The 25,828-nt window shown below is 35.7% G+C and overlaps 1 protein-coding gene across 1 annotated transcript; it reads right to left on the bottom strand.

The window, feature by feature from the left end:
* Nucleotides 1–464: 464 nt before the first annotated feature.
* Nucleotides 465–9,908, bottom strand: LOC134845074 (uncharacterized). Its single transcript, XM_063861919.1, has 2 exons — nucleotides 9,458–9,908; nucleotides 465–1,060 (listed from the first exon to the last, which is right to left on the bottom strand). The coding sequence occupies exons 1-2, from the start codon at nucleotides 9,770–9,772 to the stop codon at nucleotides 707–709; spliced, it is 669 nt and encodes a 222-aa protein (XP_063717989.1). The 5' UTR covers nucleotides 9,773–9,908; the 3' UTR covers nucleotides 465–706.
* Nucleotides 9,909–25,828: the final 15,920 nt, after the last annotated feature.

The raw sequence follows: 25,828 nt of genomic DNA, 5'->3' as shown, positions 1-25,828 counted from the left end.
CAATGTAAAGACTACGTGGAATAAATTTAAATTTATATGACGAATACCGATGTTGTAATATTTATTGATGTTTAATTTTTGGATATATTTCCCATTTTCTTGTTTTGAAAATATAATCACACTCATTTTTAATATGATGTTAAATGAATAAATTGGTTCTTTTTTTGCTTAAAAAAATGACCCACCGCATAGTTACCTCCCGCACGAATGTTGTGAACCACTTTCTACTTTTTGATTTTGCAATAACCGATTTTTGGGGGCAGTACAACAGTGCCGAAGTACAACAGTGCCGAAAATGAAAACTTTGTTCAACATTGCCGAAAATGAAAACTTTGTTCAACAGTGCCGTAAATTTGAACAAATTTCAACATATTAAGTGCGGCAATCAAAAATTAAACAGCGATCGTTTACAATCTTAAGTAAAACTTTAAGATTTTGAGCGAGAAAATTTGCAGCTATGTTTGGCGCCAAAATAATTGTTTACTTTGCAGTTGCAGACATATTGGCGCCAAAATTGGAGTGATTTTCTTTGATAATTAGCGCCAGTAATTTCCCTCTCTTTAGAAAATGCCTGTAAATTATTCCCGCCTTTTTGGGCACTGTTGTACTTCGGCACTGTTGAACGCCCCCGATTTTTGTGTGCTCACCCAAATATGAAATATAAAATTCATAGTACGGTGCTTTTTCTTTGCATGAGAATTCTAGATCAGACATGCGAAAAGCATGTGGTATCACTAAAGTTATCTTGTAACAGAACATGCTTTATGACGTCTGTCATGCAACCCGTAATATTGTGTCCTGATACTGAAGACACTTCAAAATACTTCTGTAGTTTGCATTCAGCAGCGATAAGTTTGTGTTTTTTGTCTAGCTCCTGAATCTCGTTTTTGCTCAGCTCATTCTCATCGTATGAACCATTGCCCACAAGAAAAAGCAATATCGAACCTGGTGCAAATCCTTGATCATCCATAATCTCCTTGATTCTTAGAGCGCGTTGTAAACTGTCTGAATCGCAAAGATTGAATAACAGTATGACTGCATCCGATCTTTGAACTACTATCTGAAACAGATAAAGAATGGTAAAGAAACAGCCACCTAACCATTCATCAAGTTATCCTGCCACTGTTTTTTATATGATGGAAAACTATTGGCTACTAGCCAGTCATAATCGATAACTACCCCCTGGTATTGCAATCGGGTAATAGATTTTCCCCCGTAAATAACTTTATTCACAGAATGGTCAAATTCGAAACGGTAAATTTATGTTCATTTCGTAAGGAACTGAAACTTTGCGTCTCCGGCTTACTTGGTCTGGAGGTAAGGAGTACGCTTGGGCTTCTTTTTTTAACGGTGAATTTTCTTTTTCAAAAAAATTGTCAGCTTATTATTTGTCTGCTTATGTTTTGTCGGCTTAGTTGCCACATCTTAGAATTGTTTTTTTTTGCTACGCGCAAGTTAAATTGTAGTTGCTATAAGTTTTTTTCGTTTTTTTTTGTTTTTACTAACCTTGATTTCTATATTTTCTTAAAAACTATGTTGGGCCCAATAGAATTCGGTTTAGTGACCTAATTTTGAGCCTTTTCAATGTAAAAGTAGATTTTATGCTCATTTTTGGATTGCAAAAATTCTAAAATCTTAATGAAAATTATAGTTCAATTTTTTCATGACATTAATTTTTTCGTTTCCTGTTTTTGCTTGATAGGTTTCGGCCTATATTATATAGTCTTAATGGCCTCATATTGTCTCTCAAACTTTGTTCGCATGTGCGTGTGTATCTTTTGAGGGCAAGGGTCTTCTAAATAACAATTTTTTATTAGTTTTAAATTTGTTTGGATTTTTTCGGCTTTGTTTTTTTTCTTTTTCAGCTATATAGATATCGGCCTATATTATATCGTCAGAGTGGCTTCATTTGGGGAGAAAACGAAGTTTTGTGTATGTGTGTGCTTTGAGGGCGAAGGAAATCTTAAGTTTTTTACAAGTCTTATGTCTTAAGTCTTACGAGTCTCGCAGAACAACCGAAACAGATGGAGGTGTAGTTTGAATCTTCAACGATTTGACGACGAGTGCAAAATTACCCTTGAGAAATTTCATAGCAGAACATTTAGGGCGTGATGGAACACTCTAACGGTGAAAGTAAGAAAGGCGCACCCAAGCGTACGTAGGATAACAATTTCAGTTTCGCCAGCACTTTTGGCTAGTCTTAAAATTTTCATTGACTTGAGCCGAACTCGTTGCATGTTACTGGAGCAATTGTCGCGCTATTTGCTAAATCATTCGATAAATCAGAATTGATTTTGTCAGTCACTGTGACTTGTAACATACGAATGAGAAAACTCAATTCAGCAATCTTGTATTGTGCTTGAAATGAAGGAATAATAATTTATCCTTTGAAAAGATTTGCTGGCTACTGGAGCTTCTCTTGTGGTCAGTACAGGCAATTTGTGGCAAAAGGATTACGCAACCGCATCAAAAAGGGTAGTTCGACAGTTAAGCAATCCAATAAAAGACCAAAATGGCGTCTTCCCTCCAGGCTAACCTCAGGAGAAAAAGGAGTAGATTGCAAAGCTGGCTTGAACTGGTATCGCGTGAATTGTTGATGTTTACCAAAATCAGAATATGCAAACATTTCAGACGCAGTCTGTTTTTGCAAAGACTGGAAAGGGACCAATCAGAAGTGGGTGTTAAAGTTTTCCTAAAGTATGTCGTTGATATTGTGAGAACGATGAACAGGCAAATTTTTTCGTTTCCTGTTTTTGCTTGATTGGTTTCGGCCTTTATTATATAGTCTTAATGGCCTCATATTGTCTCTCAAACTTTGTTCGCATGTGCGTGTGTATCTTTTGAGGGCAAGGGTCTTCTTAATAACAATTTTTTATTAGTTTTAAATTTGTTTGGATTTTTTCGGCTTTATTTTTTTTCTCCTTTTCAGCTATATAGATATCGGCCTATATTATATCGGCAGAGTGGCTTCATTTGGGGAAGTTCTGTGTATGTGTGTGCTTTGAGGGCGAAGGAAATCTTAAGTTTTTTACAAGTCTTATGTCTTGTTGGTTTTTTTCGGCTTTAAGGGTGTCTGCTATTTTTGGTTTTGCTAATTTTTTTCCCGATGTTAATTTCACATTCTTTTGTCTTGACGGCTTTCTTGTTTTGTATCGCAAGTTGTGCGAAGCGCAGCTTCGCCTCTGTGTTTTTTATTGTAAAAATGATTCGTTTTTACTAGCCAGACCAACTGAAGAAAAGATAGAATAAAATTGATCTCATATTAACCTCGCATTACCAGTTTTCCTATACATGTGTTGTGACAAAAAAGTAAGAAGGATTAAGATCAGTATTGGACTAAATATTTGCACGAACCATTACGGACGGAAAAACAGCGTGACAAAGAGACAGTGTACTCAATCAGAAACTACTCTGAGGTAGCCCACGACTCACCAGATACCCTTCATGGCTGTTCTCTAGGCTGATTTAGAGCAAATTATTTTTCTCAAGTTTTGATTCTCCTTTTTTTTTGTTCCGTGGTGCTTGCATTTTTGTGCTCGAAAATCATGAAAAAAACCAGAGTGTTCTTTTTTGTAGTTAGATCTAGGTAAACTCTTTTGTCTATCTATCTATTATATATCTAAATGAGAGTTTCTTTATCTCGCCTTTTTTAAGCTTTTTCAACTGATTATTTTTGGAATGAAAGAATTCTTGCACGTTTAAGCAATATCGTGTATTGCAATTCTTTACACAAGCAAAGCTTGTGTTATAGTATGAACTATCTTTTTTTCCCAACCTAAGTCGCAAATATTGTTGCGATAAAATGTGTTCATTTTAAAAGTGTTCGTTTTGATCAATAACCAGCCAATGTCAAGTACAGCCAATATTACGGATTTTAACACAGACGATTGTTGTTCCGACTTTCGTAACGAAAGTAACGGAATATTTGTACTCGGGGTGGTTTTTTTCTTCAGACAAATTTCGACTTTTAAACTAGCCATTTTTGACGGAACTTTTAAAAATATCATTCAAAAGGTATTGTTGTCCTGAGCTTAACATTGTAAAGATATTTCATCTGTGATCTTTTCGTAAAGTTATGGGGATTTAAAATGGCCAATTCGGGAAAATTAACGCGCGATGTATTTCGCGCTATTAACGCGTAAGCGGAGATATAATCCGTCGTAGAAATTGTTCCAAATTGGTTGAAGGAAGCTTATTTGCCATAGCTGAATTGTTACTGGGAGCAAAATTTATCATTTTTTAACTTTATATGGCGTGTGGGGGGATGATTTTCACAAAAAATCTCAAATTAAAAAAAAGTTCATTTTATTTTTATTACATTTAATTTTTTCATGTAATTATTGCTCCATAGACTGCTCTATAAATTGAGGGGGTTAGTTGGTAAATTTATTTTCTTCAAATTGACTGGTACTGCTATAGAATTTCAAATTTTATAATTGGCGTGCGTCACTTGAGAAATTTTGTAGACTTAAAGTTTTACTCATTCAGTTTTTCCCAGTAGCGTTATCGGTCATGTTTTTTTGCTTGTGTATGCGAAGTGCAACTTCGCCTCTGTGTAAGATTTTTTTTGAATTCAGTGTATATGCCAATAAGTTCGAAATTCCCAACCCGATAGTTCGGTGTGTCATGGTACTCTCAGGGGTTTTAAATCTCGCCTCCAAATCATTAATTGCGTTCAGTTTCCGAGATATGGCATTTTTCTCTGAGCTTTCCAAAATTTAGGAAATTAAAATTTAAAAAAAGTCGCAAAAAATGAATTTCCCTACATGGTAGTCGGGCGCTGTCAAAAAATTACTTGAAAAAAAAACTTTATAAAATTTGAAATTTTTAACTTTTTTAATGAGCCGCTGTCATTGTACTCTTAGGTATTGCAAATTTTGCCTCCAATTGTGAATTCTTTTGGTTTCCTGATGTAAGGCGCTTTTTTACGATTGGTAAAAAAATGGAAAACTTAGATTAAAATTAACTCAATGTTTTTTCATGATTGGTCAAAATTTTCAATGAACTTAGATAAATTCACTAAATTTGAAATCCGTAGTTCTAAAGTAAGGTGCTGTTGGGGTACTTTCAGGCGTTACATACCTTGCATACAAATATGGCTGCTCAAATTGTCTTAGTTTATGAGTTAGGACAATTTTGTGATTTTTCATTATTTTTCAAAAAAAAAACATAAAAACCTTCAGAAAAGATGAATTTCTCAAGTTGATATTGATGTATTGTCAGGGCAGGGGCTGATTTAGGGGGATGGGATGGAACCTCCCTTTAGGGATTCGACCCCACTTTAGGGATTCGAACCCCTCACCACTCATAGGGCCCCCCTTTGGTATTATGTTATGACACCAACCAACCCTAAAGTTTTTCTAAAGGCGCTTTTGGCCCCAATATATACTTATGGTGAAGGAGTGCGCGCCAAAAAAACGCAATTGCCCTGTTCTTCAAAATTTTGACTGCGGCTCAGAAAATTTGGTCAGAATATGGTCTTTATAGTGATATGGGAGAGTTCAGTAAATCATTGTTGGTCGACCTAAAAAAAAGGACGGAGTTCATTCACTATCTTGCACCGCAAAATTTTTTATCGCAAGTGCTGCGAAGCTCCGCTTCGCTTCTGAATTGAATATTCAATTGTGTAACTGGGCTGGTTGTTTAAAAAGGAACTTTACTAAATACAAAAACATGAAAATTTTTAAAGATGAAATTTTTCGGACGATTTTTGAAAAAAAAAAAAAACAATTTATAACTCATGCTAGACGCGAGAAGAAATTGTACGCAACATTGCACTGAAGAAAAAATTGCCCAAGCGGGTCGCAATATGAACAATTAGTGGGACCAAAGCATAATCAATAAAATACCTACAGCACTTAACTTACAGCTGTAAAAACAATTAGAGTCAACGAAAGCGGTCCTTCCATGCTTTCATTCACGAAGATACAGCAGCACCTAAAAGTATAGTTAGTTCTCATTCATCGAGAAAAATCAAACCAAACTCTTCAATGTGTCGAAATCCATGGCAACTAAACGGAACAATCTATTATATATGTAAATACGGGCTTCAGTATCTCGCCATTTTTAAGCTTCTTCAAAGTATTTTTTTTTGCATGATAAACGAAAGAATTTTTTTCATGTTTAAGCTATGTTGTAATTGCTATAATTAAGAAGTTTTTTTGGTTTGTCAGTTTAAATTAAGTGACTTGACTAACCAAGCCTTTTTATTCTACGAGATTCCTTAATTTTTGTGATTTTTTTTTCAAAAAGTTGTCAACAGAATTCGCACGTGTCTTACTTACAGATGTACAGATGCAATGTAGCATGCAAAACTGCACGTAAAAAAGTTTGTCCATAGAATTCGCACGTGCCTTACTGTACAGATGCAATGAAGCATGTGCATGTTAGGTATGGGCCTTTTCTGCCTGTTATGAGTTTCTTTGATAGTGTTTTTAAACCAAAAATGTTTGGTATTTTTTGGCACTTGAGTGCCGACATTATTTCCGTCGGCCCATTTTCCGAATGATTTTTTTAAGTTTTTTTTTGTTGTTTTTTAAAAGAATGTTTGAAGTCGTACAAAATGTTTCGGACAAATCTAAATCACTTTCCCAGACCCTTCCTAACAAAAGTGAATATTTATGAAAATTGAAAAAAAATATTATCGTTACTGAATTCAGTTTGCTCATTATCTTTGGTTTTAACGTTTTGTGCTTTTGTTTGTTCAGTCAGCTGTTTTTATCATGTTTTTTTTTCTGGTGTAGGTAAAGGGTGCAAGTCAATTTGAGCTGCTCTTTGCTACCTTTTTATTCCTCCAGTTATGGGTAGTTTCAGTGTGTTAGGAATGATAAAAACAGGAACCAAGCAAGCTTGAAGTGCTATCAAACCAGAAAATTTTAATATCAAAATTTTTGATAATATTGTTCAGAATTGATAATCTTTTCTAAAAAAAGGTCATTGGCTGATCTTTTCCTTTGATATTTGTTTTTTTGTTTGATTTTTGGTAAACCGTTTTTTCTGTCAACTTAGTGTTCTTGTCTGATCGGATCTTTTTTTTGTAATTAAAAATTGGCGTTTTTTGGCGTCATAGTTGTTCACAATCCGTAAGCAGTGCCTAATTCTAGTCTAGTTGAGTTTCCATGTCTAGTTTTAATTCTTGTTTTTTGTTTCCTTCGGTTTTTACTGATCTAGTTTTTTATTGAAAAATAAGTTGTTTTTTTTGGAACGGAATCTCGAAAGTTTTTGCGAAATTTATCTTTGTCGTTAGTGTTGTTTTTAAGAATCGTTTGAAGTTTCTTTTAGATCGCATTTTCTAATTGAATTTGTCTAGGCTTCTGAAAAATTGAATAATATTGTTCGGTTTTTATGTCTTTCATTTAAAGCGTAAATCAGAGTAAGTTGTTTTTAGTTCTTTCATCAGTGCAGTTTACCAATGTTTCGATTGCGTGTCTTCGGAATACTCCGATGCATAGCAGGCAGGTTTAAAAAGTAAGTTGGAGGTTGGCTGATTTTGTTGCTTATATAATTTTTGAAAAAGTTTTTTGCAACAATTTTGCAATCTGATTTTTTGATAACTTTTTCTTGGCTTACAATTTTTGCATCGCAAGTGGTGCGAAGCTCTGCTTTGCCTGTGTCAAAAGTTTCAGAAAACATATTTTGAATAATCACGAAATTTGAAATTCCCAACCCTCTAGTTGAGTGCTGCCATAGTACCTTCAGGGGTTGCAAGCTTAGACACCAATTATGAGTGCGCAAATTTTTTTTGTGCCCTTTTCAGAAAATTTCATAAAACCTAGATTTGAAAAACTTCCGAAAATTTCAACCCTGTAGTTGGGAATTGCCTTGGTACTCTCAGGCATTGCAAATCTTGCCTCTAAGTTTATTTGCTCAAATTTTTTTAGTTTTCGAGATATGACGTTTTTCTAATGATTTTTAAAAAGTTGTCAAAAAATTGATCTATAATATATTTCACAAAATTGGAATTTCACAACCCTATATCTATGAGCTGCCAGGGTAGTCGCAGGGGTTGTAAATTTTTCTGCATTTGTGACTGGTGATTTCTTTTTAGTTTCAGTAATACGACTTTTTTTCAATACTTTTCAAATTTGACTGCTGAAATCATCTTGTTTTCTGAGATACGCCGTTTTTACTTAGTTCTACAGAACTTTTAAAGATGAGTTTCTCAACCATATAATTTGTGTTAAATTTGAATTGAATCAACAAAAAAGATTGATATTTTATTATTTGTTACCCTGGATTAATGGCAGCACATAATATATGTACAAGCAGTTGAAAAAAAAAAAGAACTAAGTTAAACAAGAATTTCGTTTTCGGTTTTGGTGATTGTGCAATTGACATTGTTTCATAAGTTTTTTTAAAATAATTTTGAATGTCCATCTGTATGCTTTTGATCAGTTAATATTTGTTTCGGAGTTGAAAATACGAAGATCTGATACCATTAGTTTTGGAGATTTGAGTTTTTTTAGTTTAAAAAATCTTTTGAGTTTAGTTCTTTTTATCGTTCATTCTTTGAAATGAAAAGCAGTGTTGAATGCCTTCGTCTATTGCTATGGATGCATTCCTTTAGCTGTTTTCTCATATATTTTATGTATAAGCAATTTTCACGTTGAATACTCTGAAGCAGAAAATTTGAAATTCCCAATTCTTTAGTTGGGTGGTGCCAGGATTTTCTCACGCCTCCAAATATGAATGCTGAATTCCTTTTAGTTTCCGAGATATGGCGTTTTTTGAGTTCGAAGCACCGGAGGTGCATTACTTGCTAGTTTTAACTGATGTTGTAAGTTTCAAATAGGTTTTTGTACTGTTGAATTTCGAATGAAAGATTTGTTGCTGATTTTCTTTTATGTTGCTGCTGTTTGTTATTGAGTGTTTGCGGACAATTAGGGCTAGTTTTGATTTCTAAAACCCAGTTTTTTTTCGCATTACAATCGCTGTTACATCGGTTCCTTATTTAAAAAAAGTCACGGTTAACTTAAAAGAAGTCTAATTTCGCCTTTCGGTTTACTCCGTCCTTTTAGTTGCCCTACCAATAATATTAACCTTATGTCAACCGAGGTTTTATACACTTTCCGAGTCATTACTTTTGCCCAGTTTTGGAATGTAGTTTTGAATGCTATCATGTATCCCTATTTTTCTTTCAAGGGTGTCATTAGTGCGTCAACTGTTTCGCAAGTGGCCAAATAGTGTCATGTTTAGTTATTAATTGAAATAGAATGTATTTTTTTTTCTCTGTTGAATCTGCTAGTTTTATTCATGAAATTGAGTTTAAGACCAGGCAGCGCGAAAATAGCTTCAAAAATCTTACAAAACCATCACAAAGCTTAGAGTTAAACTTTGTTGTTTTTTTTTTCGGAAAAACCTAGGTATTGAGCGTAGCAAGCTACTTTTGATATAGTTTTTGGCATTTGACGCATGCGTGGGCAAGTTTGCCTGGCATACCATTGTTTTTGGAACTTACGTCTGTATTTTTTTCCGTCTCGGCCGTCAAGATGAGTCTGACTTGCTGCTCTTTCACATTCTTCAACTTCTTATCGATCGATTTCACTCCCTTTTTGGCTTGATTGGAGTTAAGAAACACGTCTTTGATGATGCGTTGTGTTGTCAACTTCAAAGATGAGGCCTCCTCGACAGCAACTGCTGAACCAGCGCCTGTCAGAACGCTTCTGAGGAACCCCACGGTATTAGACGATGAGTCTCCAATAACAGTTACTCGTACGGTTTTTTTTGTTACTTCTCGTTTGGCTGAAGTCGGTGATTTCTTTTCTTCGTCCATTTTCGTTACAACGTCTGCTTTGGCTATAATTTCTTTGATAACGTTTTGTTAATTATTGTTCAGGTTCCAACTACTTGAGCTCAAACATTCATGTAACGTTGGAAATATTGTATTACAGATGTTTGTTTTGGATCACCTTCTGTTGATGTTTTGCATCAAAACAACACCAGATTGGAAATAGATCATTTGACAGTACAGTTTAAACTGTTTCAGATTCTGAAATCAAAACAAGTGTTCATCTGGGAAAACTAGTGTTTATTAGCCTAGTCAAGGGCGGAATAGGATTTTCTCAAGGGCGCGGGGGGGGGGGCGGATTTTCAAAACTTTTGTCGACATTTTTTTAAGTCGGCCAAATTGACTTTCCGAGCGCTCCCAGAACACTATAAACACCCTAAGTGGACAAAATTGTTGGCACCGAAGGCAAATTTTTGAAGAAAAAAAACGGTTAAAAAAGTAGTTTTTGGGTACTTTTTTTGACAATTTGACTTGAAAAAACCGCGGTTTTTTGGCGCGCGTTCCCCCTCGATATTTTTGGCGCCCTTAGAAAAATTTTAGGTTCGGTCGGCCAAAAATGGAATTCTTGAAAAGTACCAAAGGGGGACCCTTTGGGCCGGCAGGGGATCGAATCCCCGAAAGGGGGAAGTTCACAAACCCTGCACCTCCCCCCCCCCCCCCCCCCCCCCCAAGTCCGCTCCTGATCCTAGCCAAGATCAACTTAGTAATATCAAAATGTTTTCACAAATTCACAAAGTGTGAATGAAAACTACTTTTATATCTTAAGTGAGTTTTACGTATAAAAAAGTCTTTGTTTTAGATTGATGCCTATTCAGGTAACTCCAAGAGAAGCGAACGGTTTTGAGAACCTTTTCGGTGACTCTATTGGAATAAAAAATGTGGGAAACAGGCTTTCAGATCCTGCAAACCAACACCTGGCTCTACGAGACTTGGGAATTAGAATCAGTGGTACTATCTTCACCATAAGCTTTAAGGAGTCAGGGTTCGCTTATGCCGATCCTTCGCATGATAGAAAGGCATTGGAGCCACATAAAACATCCAAGAACTTCACTGTCAATGTTTCGTTGCAACTAGAACCTCTCTATCCACTTTCGATTGTAGTTGCTTTCGAACCATTTGTCGAAGAATGTGTGAACTTCTTTGGGTACGTAACAGTCAATACTCCCAGCCGTGAAAAACGATTCATTCCATTAACAGGGAGAGGAACTGCTGCATTGGAGGGCAGACTAAACGATGCGCATGCTGGGTTCGTGACTGGCGGAGCTTGTGCTTCATTCCAAAACAGATGTGCCTTCATTCTAGCCGTAGCTGCTGCTGCCGGGGTCGGAACAGCAGGGCTGTCGCAAATCGGCCAAGAGATGTTCAAGATCAACGAATGTTATCATGGTCGTGATGAAATTCTAGACTATACGTTGTACTGCTCTCAGACCCAATTTAGAGACAGAATTTCATACACGGAGTTTATGATGCAGTCATACCCAAGTTCAAGTGACCGACCGCCTGTTCTGTCCCACGTAGCCGAAAAGAACTGTCTTCCTCAAATCTATTACAACTCAGTGTTGCTCAAACTGTCTCCATCTGAGTTTCAAGAGGATAGAGAACGAGCGCTTAACATGAGTAGTCTAAGTGCACAGTCGGTCAAGCGTCTTTTCTCTGTGGAAGACGGAGTCCAAATGTTGATCAGCAAAGGAAGTCATACTGTACTTCCACAGCCAGATAAATGGAACATACAAGATAGTCAAGGCTTCAATGTTCAAGCAAGACCAGGTGATGATTTCATCTCTACCGCGGCAAAAGTTGTTTCTATACCTGAGTTATTGAAGCTTATTAACAGTCAAAACGCTGAACGACAGGCTATAGCTTTGAATGAACTGGGAATTGAACTCAATGACTGCGAATTGAAAATTGTCTTTCATGAATCTGCCGCTAGTCAAAACTTTGGAACAGCTCCAGCGGCTGACAACATTCGTTCTGCGAGTTTGGCTTTAAGTTTCAAGCACGAGCTGAAGTTGCCTTTTGGTATAAGTTTAGAACAGAAGGGGTTCATTTCGGATGGTGTAAATTTCTGGGGTGCTGTGAACGTAGCTTCGGAACACTTCGTTCCTCTTCCTGGACGAGGTACTGTAAGTCTTGAACCTGCAGGAGCTACTTTGAGTTCTCAATTAGGTCCGGTTTACTCCGGAGCAGCTTCGTCCTTTGTGACCAGATGTGCCTTAGCTCTTTCCATAGTCAAATGTTTTGGAGCAAGTAACGACCAGCTGCATCAACTGAGGGAGATGTTATGTAATCTTGATTTTGGGCTGCATAACAAGTCCGATATGATATGCTACGCTGTAGAGTGCCTTAAAAACTCAAAGAGGTCTATGCCTTCATACACCTCGTTTCTCTCGTTCATTTACGATCAAAAATCTTGGTCGCCTAATTTGACGCACTTGCTTAAACATGGATCCCCTGACAAGGTATACTTCGCAAGTGTGACCCAGCACTTGACAGTCGAGGAACTGCAGACAGACCAGAAAAATTCCGAAGCCAGTGTTGGTGCTCCCATAAGTGGAAATTCTTCTCAAACTGACCTAGCAAGTATCTTGGGACTAACTTTTTTCCCGTATAGAGCGCGACTGGGCAAAGACCTTGTCACATCTGAGGGTAGAACCAAGAAGTTGGTCGAAGTCTTCGAGAATTTCAGTTCTGCCCGGAACCTGGAGGATCAGATAAGTAATTTTGACGTGAAGATTGAAAACGGCATGTTTAGAGTCACTTTTTGTGAGTCAGGAGATCCTTATTCGGATCAGTCTGGCAATAGAACTCAGACAGTTTGTAACGTTAGATCATCGGCGACAATCGAAATCTCGCTTCCAGAAACTAATCAAGGAAAGAAATACAAATTGATGGAAGTTTCGCTGAAACCTTTCTTGGAAGACCATGCTAACTACGTTGGAATGTTGAATGTTGTGAACATAGAGGGAGATAAGCGAAGTATCCCATTGGTCGGCAGAGGAACAGTAGCTTTCGAAGGAAAGGACTCAGGAGATAATCATGCTGGCTTAGCAACTGGACCCGGTTGCGCAGGGTTCCAGAATAGGTCAGCTGTTGTTCTTGGAGCTGCATTTGCTGTTGGACTCGATGAAGCTAAAATTCGGCAAATTTATTACATGCTGAAATACGTGAACGATTGTTTTCACGGCAGAGGTGGTTCCCTTGATTACATCGTGTATTGCGTAACAACTTCATCCAAGAATCGGAAAAGTTTTTTTGAATTCACAAAAGAGAATGTACCAGAGGCCGAATGGAATTGTTTGATGAAATCTGTGAGCGAATCGGGTAAAATTGGCGAGAAAACGCTGGAAAAAGTGTTGGGAAAACTGACCCCGGAAGAACAAGAAGAAGACCTGAACGCGCTGGACACTGGAAAACATGACTATCATCATGATAATAGTGAAGAAAAACAGGAACAGCTTAAGTTTACTGAAATTGGAGGTGGCCGAGCGATGCATAATTTAGAGGTAAAGAAATCTGCGCAAAGGAAAATCAGCGAGGATAAGCATGTTCATTTTAGAGTCAACCCTGTAGAGTTAATTGATCTGGAACCTAAAGTGGATGGTTACGGAGATCAGAAGCTGTATAAGTCGGAAATCACAGCAACAGTTGATAGCGGAGGGAAACACAACGAGTTGGTGTCATCATCATTAGCAAGCTCATCTCCGTCGCAAAATGAACCGAAACTCAGAAATTATGCAGATCTAAATCATGCATTTTCAGAAACTAAAGACAAGGAATCGAAAGCGAACGTACCCGATGTGAAGAAAGTTGCAGAAATAGATCTGAGCAAGAGAAATGAGGGGTTGTTGGAGACTATCTCTAAACACTTGAATCCAAAAAGTATCAAGGTGAGACCACGAATGGGGATCTTCTTCAAAAACTTCCTCGGACAAAGCTTCACCATGTATGATGTAGTCACAAGTTTCCGAAAGAAGCAAAGCGAGGGGCTGTCGATGTTGGGCATAAGTATTGACCGAAATTCAAAAACGTTCAATATCATATTCAGAGAGGAGGGCAAGCCATACGCGGAACCCAGCGGAAACAAAAGTAAGCTTGGTAATGTGAGGGTCATGGAGGTGTCCTATTCAGTCCGATTAGCGAACATTCCGCCGGAAGAGTTAGATGTGAATGTAAGTTTGGTTGCGTTTGAAAATGACGGCGTGAACTACTTGGGACGAATAACCTTTCACTCTTCGTTGAATGAATACAGATACATACCACTAGTAGGCCGAGGAACTGTAGCTTTAGAGGGCAAAGGGTCAAATGATGCTCTATGCACTGTATGCATAACGGGTCAAAGTGCGACATTTCAGCAGCGAATCGCTTTCTGTTTCGCTATTCTGGCATCTTGTGGCGGAACATCTCAGGACTTGGATGATTTGTCGGTTGCTCTGAAACCGATCAACGATCACTACCACGGAAGAGACGAGCTGTTCTATTATACACTACAATGCTCAAAGAATGCAGCGTCAAGTGTGCCTAGCTATTTCAAATTCATGTCACATCTATACCCTCAGGAATTGAATAGGCCGACTAATTTGTACAGCATGGCTAAATTCGGAACTCCCTCGAAAGAGTATTACGCCCAACTGATTGACGAAATGAGTCGAGAGGAGATTCAACAGGATCAAAGGACCTACTAAATATAGAAGATCAATTCAAATTATCATTAGAAGTCCAAACTTCTTGCCGATCTGTAAAACAACAGAAAAAGTAATTGAAATAGACTGTAAATATGAGAACGGGTTGAAGAATTCTATCCTGTAGAAAAAACTGTTTCTAACACTTGAACTCTTTAGATAATATTCTTTTCAATGGCATGTATGGCTTATGATTTATCAAAAAATACTCATCACTTGTGCATATGTCTATTTGTAAGTAGCTAAAATATAAGATTTCTACCACAAATTTGTGAAGTCATTTATTCGGACGTTGAATTTAAATTTTTGCAAACGATCTTTTAAGTCAGCTCTGTAAATTGAAATGGGTCTGTTGTTTGAGCTAGGCAGTAACAGTTGTCTGTTCAGGTGATTCGTGATGTCTTTTGATCAAGTTCTGAGAAAATATGTATTTCTGTAGAATTCCGGGGTAGTTTTTTTGCGCGATTTTATATACATAGAACTTTCATAGGCTTAACTATGGGATCATTTTTAAAGCATTCCATTCGTGATTTTGATCCGAAAATGATATTTCGTTGTAGCCCTCTTAGTTTCGAAAGAAAAAAGAAAGACTAATAATTTATTTCTGCAGTTATTTAACAAAAAAATGTTAAATTAACAAAACAAAAAATGAAGGGAAACAAAAAATGAAGGGAAACAAAAAATTAACAAAACAAATGAAGGGAAACAAAATGGCATGTGAGGATCGGTTAAAAAAAATTTCTCTGAATGATTTTTCACAGTCACTTTTTTTTCAGTTCATGCGAAAATAATAATTTTCAGTGTATAGTTAGTTATGAGAGGCACCGCTTCGCGTTCGTTATCAATTGTGTTGTTTTTAGTAAAAGTTTTAACGCTTGTTCATGCTAATTTTTTCTATTCTGGTGCCATGAATACTTTTCGAAAAATACCTGTCTAAATCATTTTTAAAAGAAAGAAAGAAAGAATTTATTTTTCCGATTGATAAATATAGTCATTAGCAAAACAAAAGTAATTTCATCAATGCATTTATCATCGGAATGGACAACTAACGAGACCATTGGTCCACATAAATGTTGCCCTTATATAGCACACATACTGAATTTAACATCAAACAAAAGAAAGAAAATAAGTTTTTTTTTTTTTTTTTTTTAATGAAGAAATTAAAAAAAAAACAAAAAAATACGTGATTTTGATTTTTACCTAATTGAAAACATATTGTTCTTCATAGCGCTACCTATAGCAGTTCAGCTGATGCTCCGGCATGGGAACACGTCGCTTCAAAAAAACAAAAACAAAAAAAATGAAGAAAATTTTCTAAGTTTTCGGGAAAATAATTATTGAGAAAAAATTCAAAAAATCATAAAAAGGGCCATATCTCCTAAACTAAAAGGTTCTGGAGGGTCATATTTTTTCACATAAATCGCAACCTATAGTTGATTGTCCTGTAGTATTTAACCAAGGTACTGAAATTACACAAAAATTAAAAACTGAAAACTAAAGTTGCCAGCTCGTTGTTACCTAGCAGGTATCCATTCTTAAATTTATGATAAAAACTTGTAATTTTTGCATTTTCTATCCCATCTTCGAGTAAGCCTCTAGTTTTCAATACGTTGTAAAGCCTAGACCCCCGATAGGCAATTGATTGCCGTTCAAATACGTTCTTTTATTGTATCAAATGGATAAAAGTTGAACAGATAAATTTGGTTATGATTGTGTCTTTATCTAAAATATCAGGCATATAAAATAATGAAGCACTGGAGACTTCGAACTAAGTGTGATAAAACAGTTTAATGGCTTTTTTCGTATTATGTGCTTTGGGGGCATATAAATTTAACATCCAATTTTCAATACCTTCTGTAGCTCAATTTTTTTTTTGCGCAACAAGCGTATAACTAAATATTGTCGGCCCAGTTGCCGTTTGATAAGTTTGTCGCATTTTTTGTTCAATGCTGGAAAAGGTGTCTCTGGATATGTTTTTGCTTTCATTCGCTAGAAGCAAAAAGAAAAACTGGCTTTCCTTCCGTCTTTAGACTGCATCCCAGTTTGATTTGAGAATAAGACTGATTTTCCATTATAGAACTCAGCTTATATTTTGATATACTCGTTAGATCTGAAAATGCCGGATTGCAGTTTGTTTCCTTATAATTACTTTGTTGTCTTACGTGTAAAAAGTTGGTAATACTTTCACTTAGTTTTTCGTATAACAATAAAAACAGCACAATTTTCTGGCTACGGTTAACCTTAAAAACTGCGGTAAACCAACAAAAACATAAAGAACTGCTAGCTCTCGATGAAGGACAGAATGTTCCACTACTGTGATCAGTGCAAAGTATCGCAAAAATGCAAAAATATTGCCCCTATTGTTTGATAGTTCGGAAAAAAATTAAGGATTGGAAAGTGATAAATAAAGAAAATTAACCGTTAAATTTTTTAGGAGATCAGTTTTTCCTCATCTCCTCAGTTTAGCACAAGCTCAGTCTGAAGAGTGAAAAATTTTAAACCAATCTTTTCGAGTTTGGGGTGATTTCTCAAATAAGACAATTAAATCCAGATCAATAATAAACGGGCTTTTTTCGGTATTTGAGACAGAAATTGAGACAGAGGCAAAGTCGCACTTCGCAAACAAGCAAAAAGAGCAATAGAGATCTATAAAATGCAAAAGGTAAAAAAAGGTATTTGAATCCGATTTCTCTTCTCTCGCTTCCACCGCTGCGCCATCTGGTCGTGCTGGTGTACGTAGTTAACATCATGCTCCAGTAGCAAACACCACGCAACAGTAATGGCGCTTTAATAAAGCGAACGGAGAAAGCCATTGCTACTTAATACAGTTATTGAACTCAGAAGTATTTTAAGGAGTCGGAAATTCCAAAAAAAAACTAATCAGATCGTAATAAAGAAGCTTCTCAAACCATTTTAAACTTTTTGTTGCCTACATCAGTTGGCAACAAGCTTATATTTGTAACACTATTGTTCTTACCTCTCAAAATGAGAGTCACTATTGTTCTTTTTCAGGGTTACGCACTGTTTTCTATCAGAATTACTGAATCAATTGGTGGCATAACGTTCAATCGTTCAATGTCTTATCATAAATATGTAACGCAGAGGTAACGTCCACGCTTGGGACGGCAAAGGTCTATGTTTCGATGACGAAGGTCCAAGGTTTTAAGCTTGTCACAGCAGAACAGACGTTTGTTTGACAACTTGTCTAATAGTATACCCAATTATTTGGTTGCTTTGATTGTAACAGCTTCAATTTTTGCATATTGTCCTGCACATTTAGCGCTGAGGTAACGTTCGCGCCAGAGACGCAAAACTTCAGGGTTCAAAATTGGACAAGACCTGTTCTTTTTGTAAACTGAAAACGAACGTTCAGCTCGAATAAATCATTGTCGGTCTATCGATTGTTTCTGGCTAAGTGTGTCAGCTTGGTTACCACACCACTGACTATTATCATTTGAAATTGTTTAGTTCAAATGAAAATTTTTTGAAAGTATTCTTGTAATCCAACTTGTAATTACTACAAGAATGAGACAGATGTCTTATACTAGAAAATTGCAATTCAACTCAGTTATGTTATATACGTTATAGAACCAAATATCATACTTATACCACGGAACTAATATTCTAAAAGAGGACAAATTCAATCATTAGTTTTGCAAGACACCCCTCTCCCCAACGCCTCCCTAAATTCTGGTCCTGGTTATTTGTATCGGCTGAGTCCCAGAGGGTCTTCTTTGATGTGCTCGTGGATCTCCACGAACAGAGGCACATATGTCAAGAAGTCCAGGAACTCCACCACTCCTCGCTTCTCCCGGCAAAACTTGTCCAGTACCTTGTAAAAGACAGCGCAAAAAGTTAGCAAAGATAGCTGATTACTGTGCAAGTAGCACAGAATGTTCCGACCATATTCTTCAAAAATCTACAAAAAAAGTAATCTACTGTTTTTTTCCAAATTAGTGTGTTTTTTTTCTGCGTGGTGTGATAAAAGGATCTGACAATAATTTAAGCATATTCTGACTATAATCTATAATAAAACTATAATTTAAGCATATTAGTTCGATAGTCATAGTTGTATAGGCATATTGGACAAAAAATTTTGTCGAAAAATGACTAAAAAAATCTAAAAAGAGTTTTTTTTGCAGTTTTTGGTTCAGAAAAACTTTTTTTTACTTGATTAAAACTATATTTTCAGGGCTTAAGTTGAGCATAAATAAGTTGTTGTAAGCCTGCTTGCTCGCCTTATTCGCTTGAAATTGAAATAAAAATTTCGAGAAAAACTGGTTTGAATTTTTTTGAGTTTTAGTCCAATATCGAGCGATTAAAGCAAGGGAGCAGGCTCATTTTTGAAGGATAAGTCAATTCAACTTTTTTTGCAGAAATTGGTTGGAATTTTTGAAGTTTTCTATTCCAGAAGTGGGGCTAAAAAACTTCAAAAAATATTTTAGCTATAAAGCTAAGATATTTTTTGAAGTTTTTTAGCGCCACTCCTGGAATAGAAAACTTCAAAAAATTCCAAACAATTTCTGCAAAAAAAAGTTGAAAAAAAAATATTTTTAGTTTTTTTTTTGAATTTTTTTCTAGTCATTTTCCGACACAAACCGTTGCCCGATTTTCGTATTATACTTTGACTGTCGAATATATCTAAATTCCATAATTTCTTCAGATCTTTTCATCACAGCACAAAAAACACCTATTTTGAAAAAAACATGAAATTTTTTTTAATGCTTTTTGTAAAGAATATGGTCGGAACATTCTGTGCTACTTTCTTATTATCAACCGGCTTTCCTTGTTATTCTTGCGTACGTTTTTTTAAAAATCTTAGTTCTGATTGGTGTATAAAAGGTCTATTGATTTGTCTACTTTTTGCTACATCACCCTATTAAATAATACTGGCGAACAATTTCTAAAATGAGTTACGAAAACGTGTAATGTGATTGTTCAGCCAAAATTAAGCAAGGTTTTGCATTGAGATCACGTGAAGATAAAGCTAGGATCTTTCTCTACTCTCATGAAAACCTGAATTATATTGTGCTAAAAGTGAGCTAACATTTTTAAGAGATTTCTTTAGTTTGCTGCGTGTTGTTGTTTCATAATGATTGATAGTGATCGAGTTAAACGAAAAAAAAAGCCGTAATAATGTTTATCGTGACTTAGAAAAAGTTCATTGCCAGGAAAGTTGAAAACAGTCTACATATGCTTGATAATTGTTAAAGCAATTTTGGTCCCGTATTTTAATTTCCATACCTGTTCAGCATGTTCGATGGTGATTCCACCGGCTGCCAACTCCACCGCGAGACTCTTAGCCGACACTGTCCCCCTCGGAATCGACTGCTGCTCGTAATCTATAGGCCACATATCTCCCGCCGGATCCCCGCCGCCGCTGGTCCCGAAGATGCCTGTGGAAGCAGCTATGCGGGGAGAGGGAGCAGAGGGAAGCATTTCCTGCTGGTCATCCAGTAAGTAGAACAAGTCTTTTGCACGGTCCATTTTCACCTACAGAAAGTTCTTTTCACAATTTGAAAGCTCACCCAATTCGATTTTGCGATATCTCCCAGAAGCACTACAAAATTTTTGAAAAAAAACAAACAGGCCAAAAAATCGCTACTTTTCGGCACGCATTCCCCTCTAAATTTTAGCTAAATTTAAGTGTCTATTGGCGTGTTTGTTTAAGCATTATATAAAAATTTATCGGTAAATCAAAAATGAATGTCGTAAAAAAGTATAAAAGGAGGAATTCTTTGGAAAGAATGATAATTCGTTATCAGAAACTGCGAAAAAAAAATTTACAATTTGAACGGAATTTATATTTTGAACGATTACTTGCATGTTTTTTGCTCGGACCACTTTAAAAATGGGGAAACTTTGTATTCGGGTGTTTTAGTTTTTTTATTTTTATTTTCCACGCAAAATCAGGTACCACAAATAAGCATCGGAATCGGTCGAGTGATAAATCATATTACAGCTTTTTTAGTCGTTGTTCGAGTTTGTTTTTCACAATTTTGTTTTTCTAATTATGTTTTCTACAAAAATTGTTTTCCAATTGGTCAATTTTACTATGACTGGCGAATACGCTAAAATTCTGTGTTTTTATTCAGGTTTTTTCATCACACCACGCAGAAAAATACGACACTAATTTGAAAAAACTTTTTGTTTTTAAGACAATGGTCGGAACATTCCGTGCTACTTGCACAGTAACCGGCTATCCTCGTTTCTTTTAAAACTTTGTTTTTTCATTATTTGGATTCCCAATAAGTTAAATTTTTGCCATCCAATGAAAAAATGCATGGTGAACACTTTTCTTATTTTTAACTTAGATCGCAAAAATTTTTGGAATCTGAATTTAAGCAGAGTAGAACATGGTTTATGAGCCCAATTTAACTAATTTGGGAGCGGTGGTGAAGTGGTTACGTCTCCGCCCCTCAATCGAAAGGTCGGATGTTCGAGGCCCACCATGATCCGTGCTCGTTGCTTGAGGGTGAAGCAACATTACCCAGCCCAGAAAAATAACCAAAAAAATTGCATGCAATTCTTAAAACAGGGGCACAACAGCCGTTCGCCGTGATGAGCTGTACAGCTCTTGTGTTGGTCCTTTCTCCCGTGGATAAATGGTCTTAATTTTGCAAAAAAAAATTGACAATTTTTTTTCATTTTGACCTGTAGTGCCTCGAAGTCTAGTTGATTGATGAGTTTTCGGATGACTGGCTCCAGCATCTTGATCTTCTCAGAAAGAGCTGCTATCACACAGAATAAACGGAAGTTGATTCTCTCTCGCTTCGGCAAGTCCAAGATCTAATCACAAAAAAAAACTTTCAAGGGTTTGCTGTTTTTCGTAGGGCACTTCTCGCAAGATATTTGATTAATATGACACACCAGAGTTTCCCCAAAAATTCTCAATCAATCAACGTACTTTTGTGTTCAAAACTGAGTCATTATAGACTCATTTCTTCAGATTTTTTTTTAAAGTTCTGTATGCTGTAAACTGTTTCGAATACTTTTAAGGATAATCTCTATTAGGGATCTTTCCAGTTGCATGTATTATCCAATCGAATACAGAGACACTCATTACAGCCGGTTTTTATTCATTTCGAGTTCAAACGACACATTTATCTCAATTGACGCACAAGACAAATTTCGAATTTTTATTTAACAATTTTGACAAAATATTTTTTTATTATTCGAAATTTAGTTTTAACTTGAGCTGAAATTTAAGAAGATATTTCATCTGTGATCATTTTGCGTAAATTTATTGGGGCTTAATTTCATAGTATTTTAAAAGTTTTCATAGTATATTAAAAGAAAAAGCAAATAGAAACCAAACAAATCTGCTCGTATCAAAGCGAAGACATGAAGGTTCCGACTGCCTTTTAAGGTATATAGATTAACTTGCTTTTAATTCTTGTTTCTTGAATATTATCCCCCATACGCTAAAATAAATATCGAGCTCTAACTATCCCAAACTGGCCAACTTGGCAATCTTTAAACCCCATAACTTTACAAAAAACAATCACAGATAAAAAAAATTGTTTGAATTTGAGCTCAAGACAACAATATACCCTTCGGCAGATATAATAACTTTTGTCAAAAGTTGCTCACTTAAAAGTCAAACTTTATCTGAAGCAGTGTTTGGAGCTGGCAAAATTATTTCAAAAACATGCACCTTGCAAACAAGAAAGATTGAAAAATTGTTTTTTCTTTGCTTCTGACTCTTAATTATCCAGATTTCAGTCACCATAAAAGTTGAACTTATTTAGAACAAACTGGCATATTTTTAAAATGAATTCTGGCAATTTATTATTTTTAAAGGAGACTTATCACTTGCGGGTAGCTTAAATTTATGGTTGGTTCAAATTAAACAAGAATTGAAAATGTGTTTTATTGAACTAATCATTTGACCCTTAAAATTTGAGCCAGAAAATAATTCTCAGTTATGGTCTGTGTGACTCACGTAGAAAATGTATTCACATTCTTTCTCTGTGATCAACTGATCGTTCACGTCTCTCAGAGAATGTTCTAGTAGTTCTATCTCAATCTCTGGGTCGGGGGAGGTGTGCATCATCTGGTACAGGTCACTCTGTCTCCTCCGAAACCGCTGAGATTGGGGACGACCGAACGTCTCTTCTACTCTGGTTTCTTTCAGATCCAGTTGTAAAGTCGCTTTTTCAGCTGAAAGGACAAAAAAATGAACTTGCTGAATTGTAAACATTTTACATCAATTTTCCTAGCTTCACCGTAAATATAGTATAAATAATACCAGTAGCTGCGGCTGGTTTATATATTAGCTATCTATAATTCGACTGGCTGAAGAATTGCCGAAAATGACACCCTTATTCAAGAACCTACGATATTACTTTTTCTGAATTATCAACTAAAGATTTTAATGACAATAATTTTAAGGTTTTTAGCAGAATGTTTCAAGTGTTAATTTTGCCATGTTATGATGAGATATTGGCCGAATTTGTTACTCAAGGTCGCGACCAGGATCCAGTGTTATTTCTGAATACAAATTTACTCATAAGTTGGTCTTTTCTCTTCTCCAGTTCCTCTGTCTTCTGTAGATTGCGGTTGATCCTCAGAGTCAGGGGTTCCACTTTCCTGTCAGATGCCAACTAAAACAAAACAATAATACAATAATATATGTCGACACAAGTGTTTGCTTCAAAAATTCTGAGAATTGAACAAAAGAAGTTAAATTGTTTTAAAAAGTTTGTCAAATTCCTGCGAGGAGTTGAAATTAGATTTCAGAAGTATAGTAAAAATAGCCGAACTAAGTTAAAACCAATTGTAATTTAAGGTTGGGATACCCAACCAGATCCTCCTACTCAGATATCAACCAGACCCTGAAAAGCTGAATCTGAATAGCAAAAAAAATGCGGTCCAGTTTTTTTCAGCACTGAAGAATATATATTTTTTGAAATATATTCTTACGGCTGCTTATTCTACTCGAGTCTTTGCTGGCGCCACCATATTTTTTCAAAATCTACATCAAGGACTGAAAGAGTTTCAGTATGATACTAGACCTGACCAGCTGCGAGTGTTTTTTGAGTTACCTAAAATTGTTCGACAAAAAACAACACTACACCAAAGTTTCCACTCTTTTGTTTTCGACTCTTCCCACTTTTGCTCCAATTTTTATAGAATTTGATTTTCTAGATCATCTAAACTAATCAAACTACTTTTGAAATATGTGTTCACTACAGAGTAGTGAATTAATTTTTTGAAAACGATTCGGAAAACGTATTTGAATCAGTACGAAATAGCAATTTAGCTTAAGTCCGGCGTGGCTTTCTCATAGAGTATTTCGGATAAGGTGCACCGTCTGTTCGTCACGCTATCTTATTTTCGGCCGGATAGATTCGTGCAACTCCTTAGTCTAATACCAATCCTAATCTTACTCTTATATCTCCTAGTCTCAATAGATATAGCGTATACTGGTACTTTTGAGGTTTAGACTGCTTCCACAATTTAATTTCGAAAAATGATTTAAAAAGCATATGGAAAACATAATTAATTTTGGAAAACGTATTTGTATTTCAGCTAAAAAATTAGTTTTTATGAAGAATTTTTATATAAAAATTTCTCTTATAAAATTTATTTTTGTTCAATTTCAAAGCTCAAATGCGGTTGCTGTGCAAGTCGCGCTGAAAGTGATAACAGCAGCGGCTTGCGCAGAAATTTTTCCAGGGGGTGGCGGTTTTTCAAAAAACTTTAAAAATTTTGTCGCCCTTTTTTTAGGTTGACCAATTTGGTTTTCCGAGCTCTCCTAAAAATTATTCATATTGGCGCCAAAGGCGTCTTTGGAAAAATTTTGAGGTTGTTCAGCAAAAAATGGATGTCATAAAGTTATATCAAAGGGTGACCCTTTGGAAAACTTTGGCAACCAGAAATGAGCGGGGCAGTCTCCCCCCCCCTCGGCACGCTAGTGGATAACAGCTATTGTATTGTTTCTGCAAAAAAAAACGTTATATCATCCAATTTTTTTCCATATTTCAAAATTTTTCAAAGGAGGCTGAGTTTAACTAAAAGGAGCTAATAAAAGCTTCATATTTAGTTATTAACAAGCTCATCAACGTACAAATTGATTTTTAGCACTGTCTGGGGTAACTCAGAGAAAACTGAATTAATGTGTTTGCTCATTTGTTAGCTCAAAACTCCTATGAAGATCATAAAAGGTAGTAGAGATTTTTTCTGGACAGTGATAAAATTTTTTTTTTTTTTTGAAAACGATTCAGAAGGCTATTTAGGTATATGTCACTCAACCTCGTACAACGTATTTTTGTGATAACTGTCCTTGCGTGAAAAAAAAACACCCACAAACTACTTGTCTAGAATTTGCGATTATCAAGGGTTGCACTTGCGAGTAGCACTTCGTGAGAGAGAATTTATTTTCTGGGAAAAATTCAACTGTCAAATTATCGTCTGTATGATTATATTAATCGATTTGCTTTCTGAATTATAGAAAAAATTTTGTTTTAAGCGATCGTTACTATATTTAAAATGCATTTTTTTATTCTTAAAAGGTGCTGAATTGTTACCTGATATTTATTAATAGTAATTTTCTTTCTTTTCTCTTTAAAATTTTTTTTCGGCTTAAGGGGTTTCTGCTGATATTATATCAGTTTAGTTGTCTGGTAATACGTCGCTATGAAAGGCGAATTTATAATTTTCAGCGTGTGGGCTTCGGTGAGTGAGAAAAGAAGGTTGAAACCTTGGAGATACATGAAAACTTTTCTTGGAAAAACTTATGACAATTTTTGACTCATCGGTCGTCTAGTCAAATATTGTTTGCTTTTTTTACCTCTTTTACCAATTTTTACAGTTATTTATAACTGGCTATTCTCTTTTTTAAAGTCAACCCTCTTCTTTACTTTTCATACATTTTTGTTTCGTTTGATGGATTTTTCTCTTTCTACTTCTGATAACTTCCCAGCTTTTTTTTTCTGCTGCACCTCGAATGATAGTTTTAACTGCTAGCCTTTGCCTAAAATTTTGTTGTCAAAACACCAAATAGGCCAACAGATAAAAGAATAGATCAAAAACCCAACAAGCAAAACGCAAGACATTTACAACAAAAAACAGCTGAAATAGTTATTCTAATTGCGTATTTTGAGAACTAGTTTTTAAAATATCAGCTGTTGGCAAAAATAGTAACTACGCAGAGTCCGAAAAACTACGCAAAAAATTAATTCGTACTTTATAAAACAGAGCGTGTCATTTTGATGGAAAACAAAATTATTTAATTTTTTGGCAAAAGAGACAAAATTTTATGCTACAAAAAAGCAGAATGGTTCAATTTTATTGCCAAAATCTCAATTTCAGTTGTTTTTGGTGTTGATTGAGTTTAGAAAAAGCATCGTATTCCTAG

This window comes from Symsagittifera roscoffensis, chromosome 4 (genome assembly GCF_963678635.1).
Source record: "Symsagittifera roscoffensis chromosome 4, txSymRosc1.1, whole genome shotgun sequence".
NCBI classification, from domain to species: domain Eukaryota; kingdom Metazoa; phylum Xenacoelomorpha; order Acoela; family Convolutidae; genus Symsagittifera; species Symsagittifera roscoffensis.
Note: the sequence above shows the minus strand (reverse complement) of the source record. Positions and strands in the feature narration are given on the sequence as shown.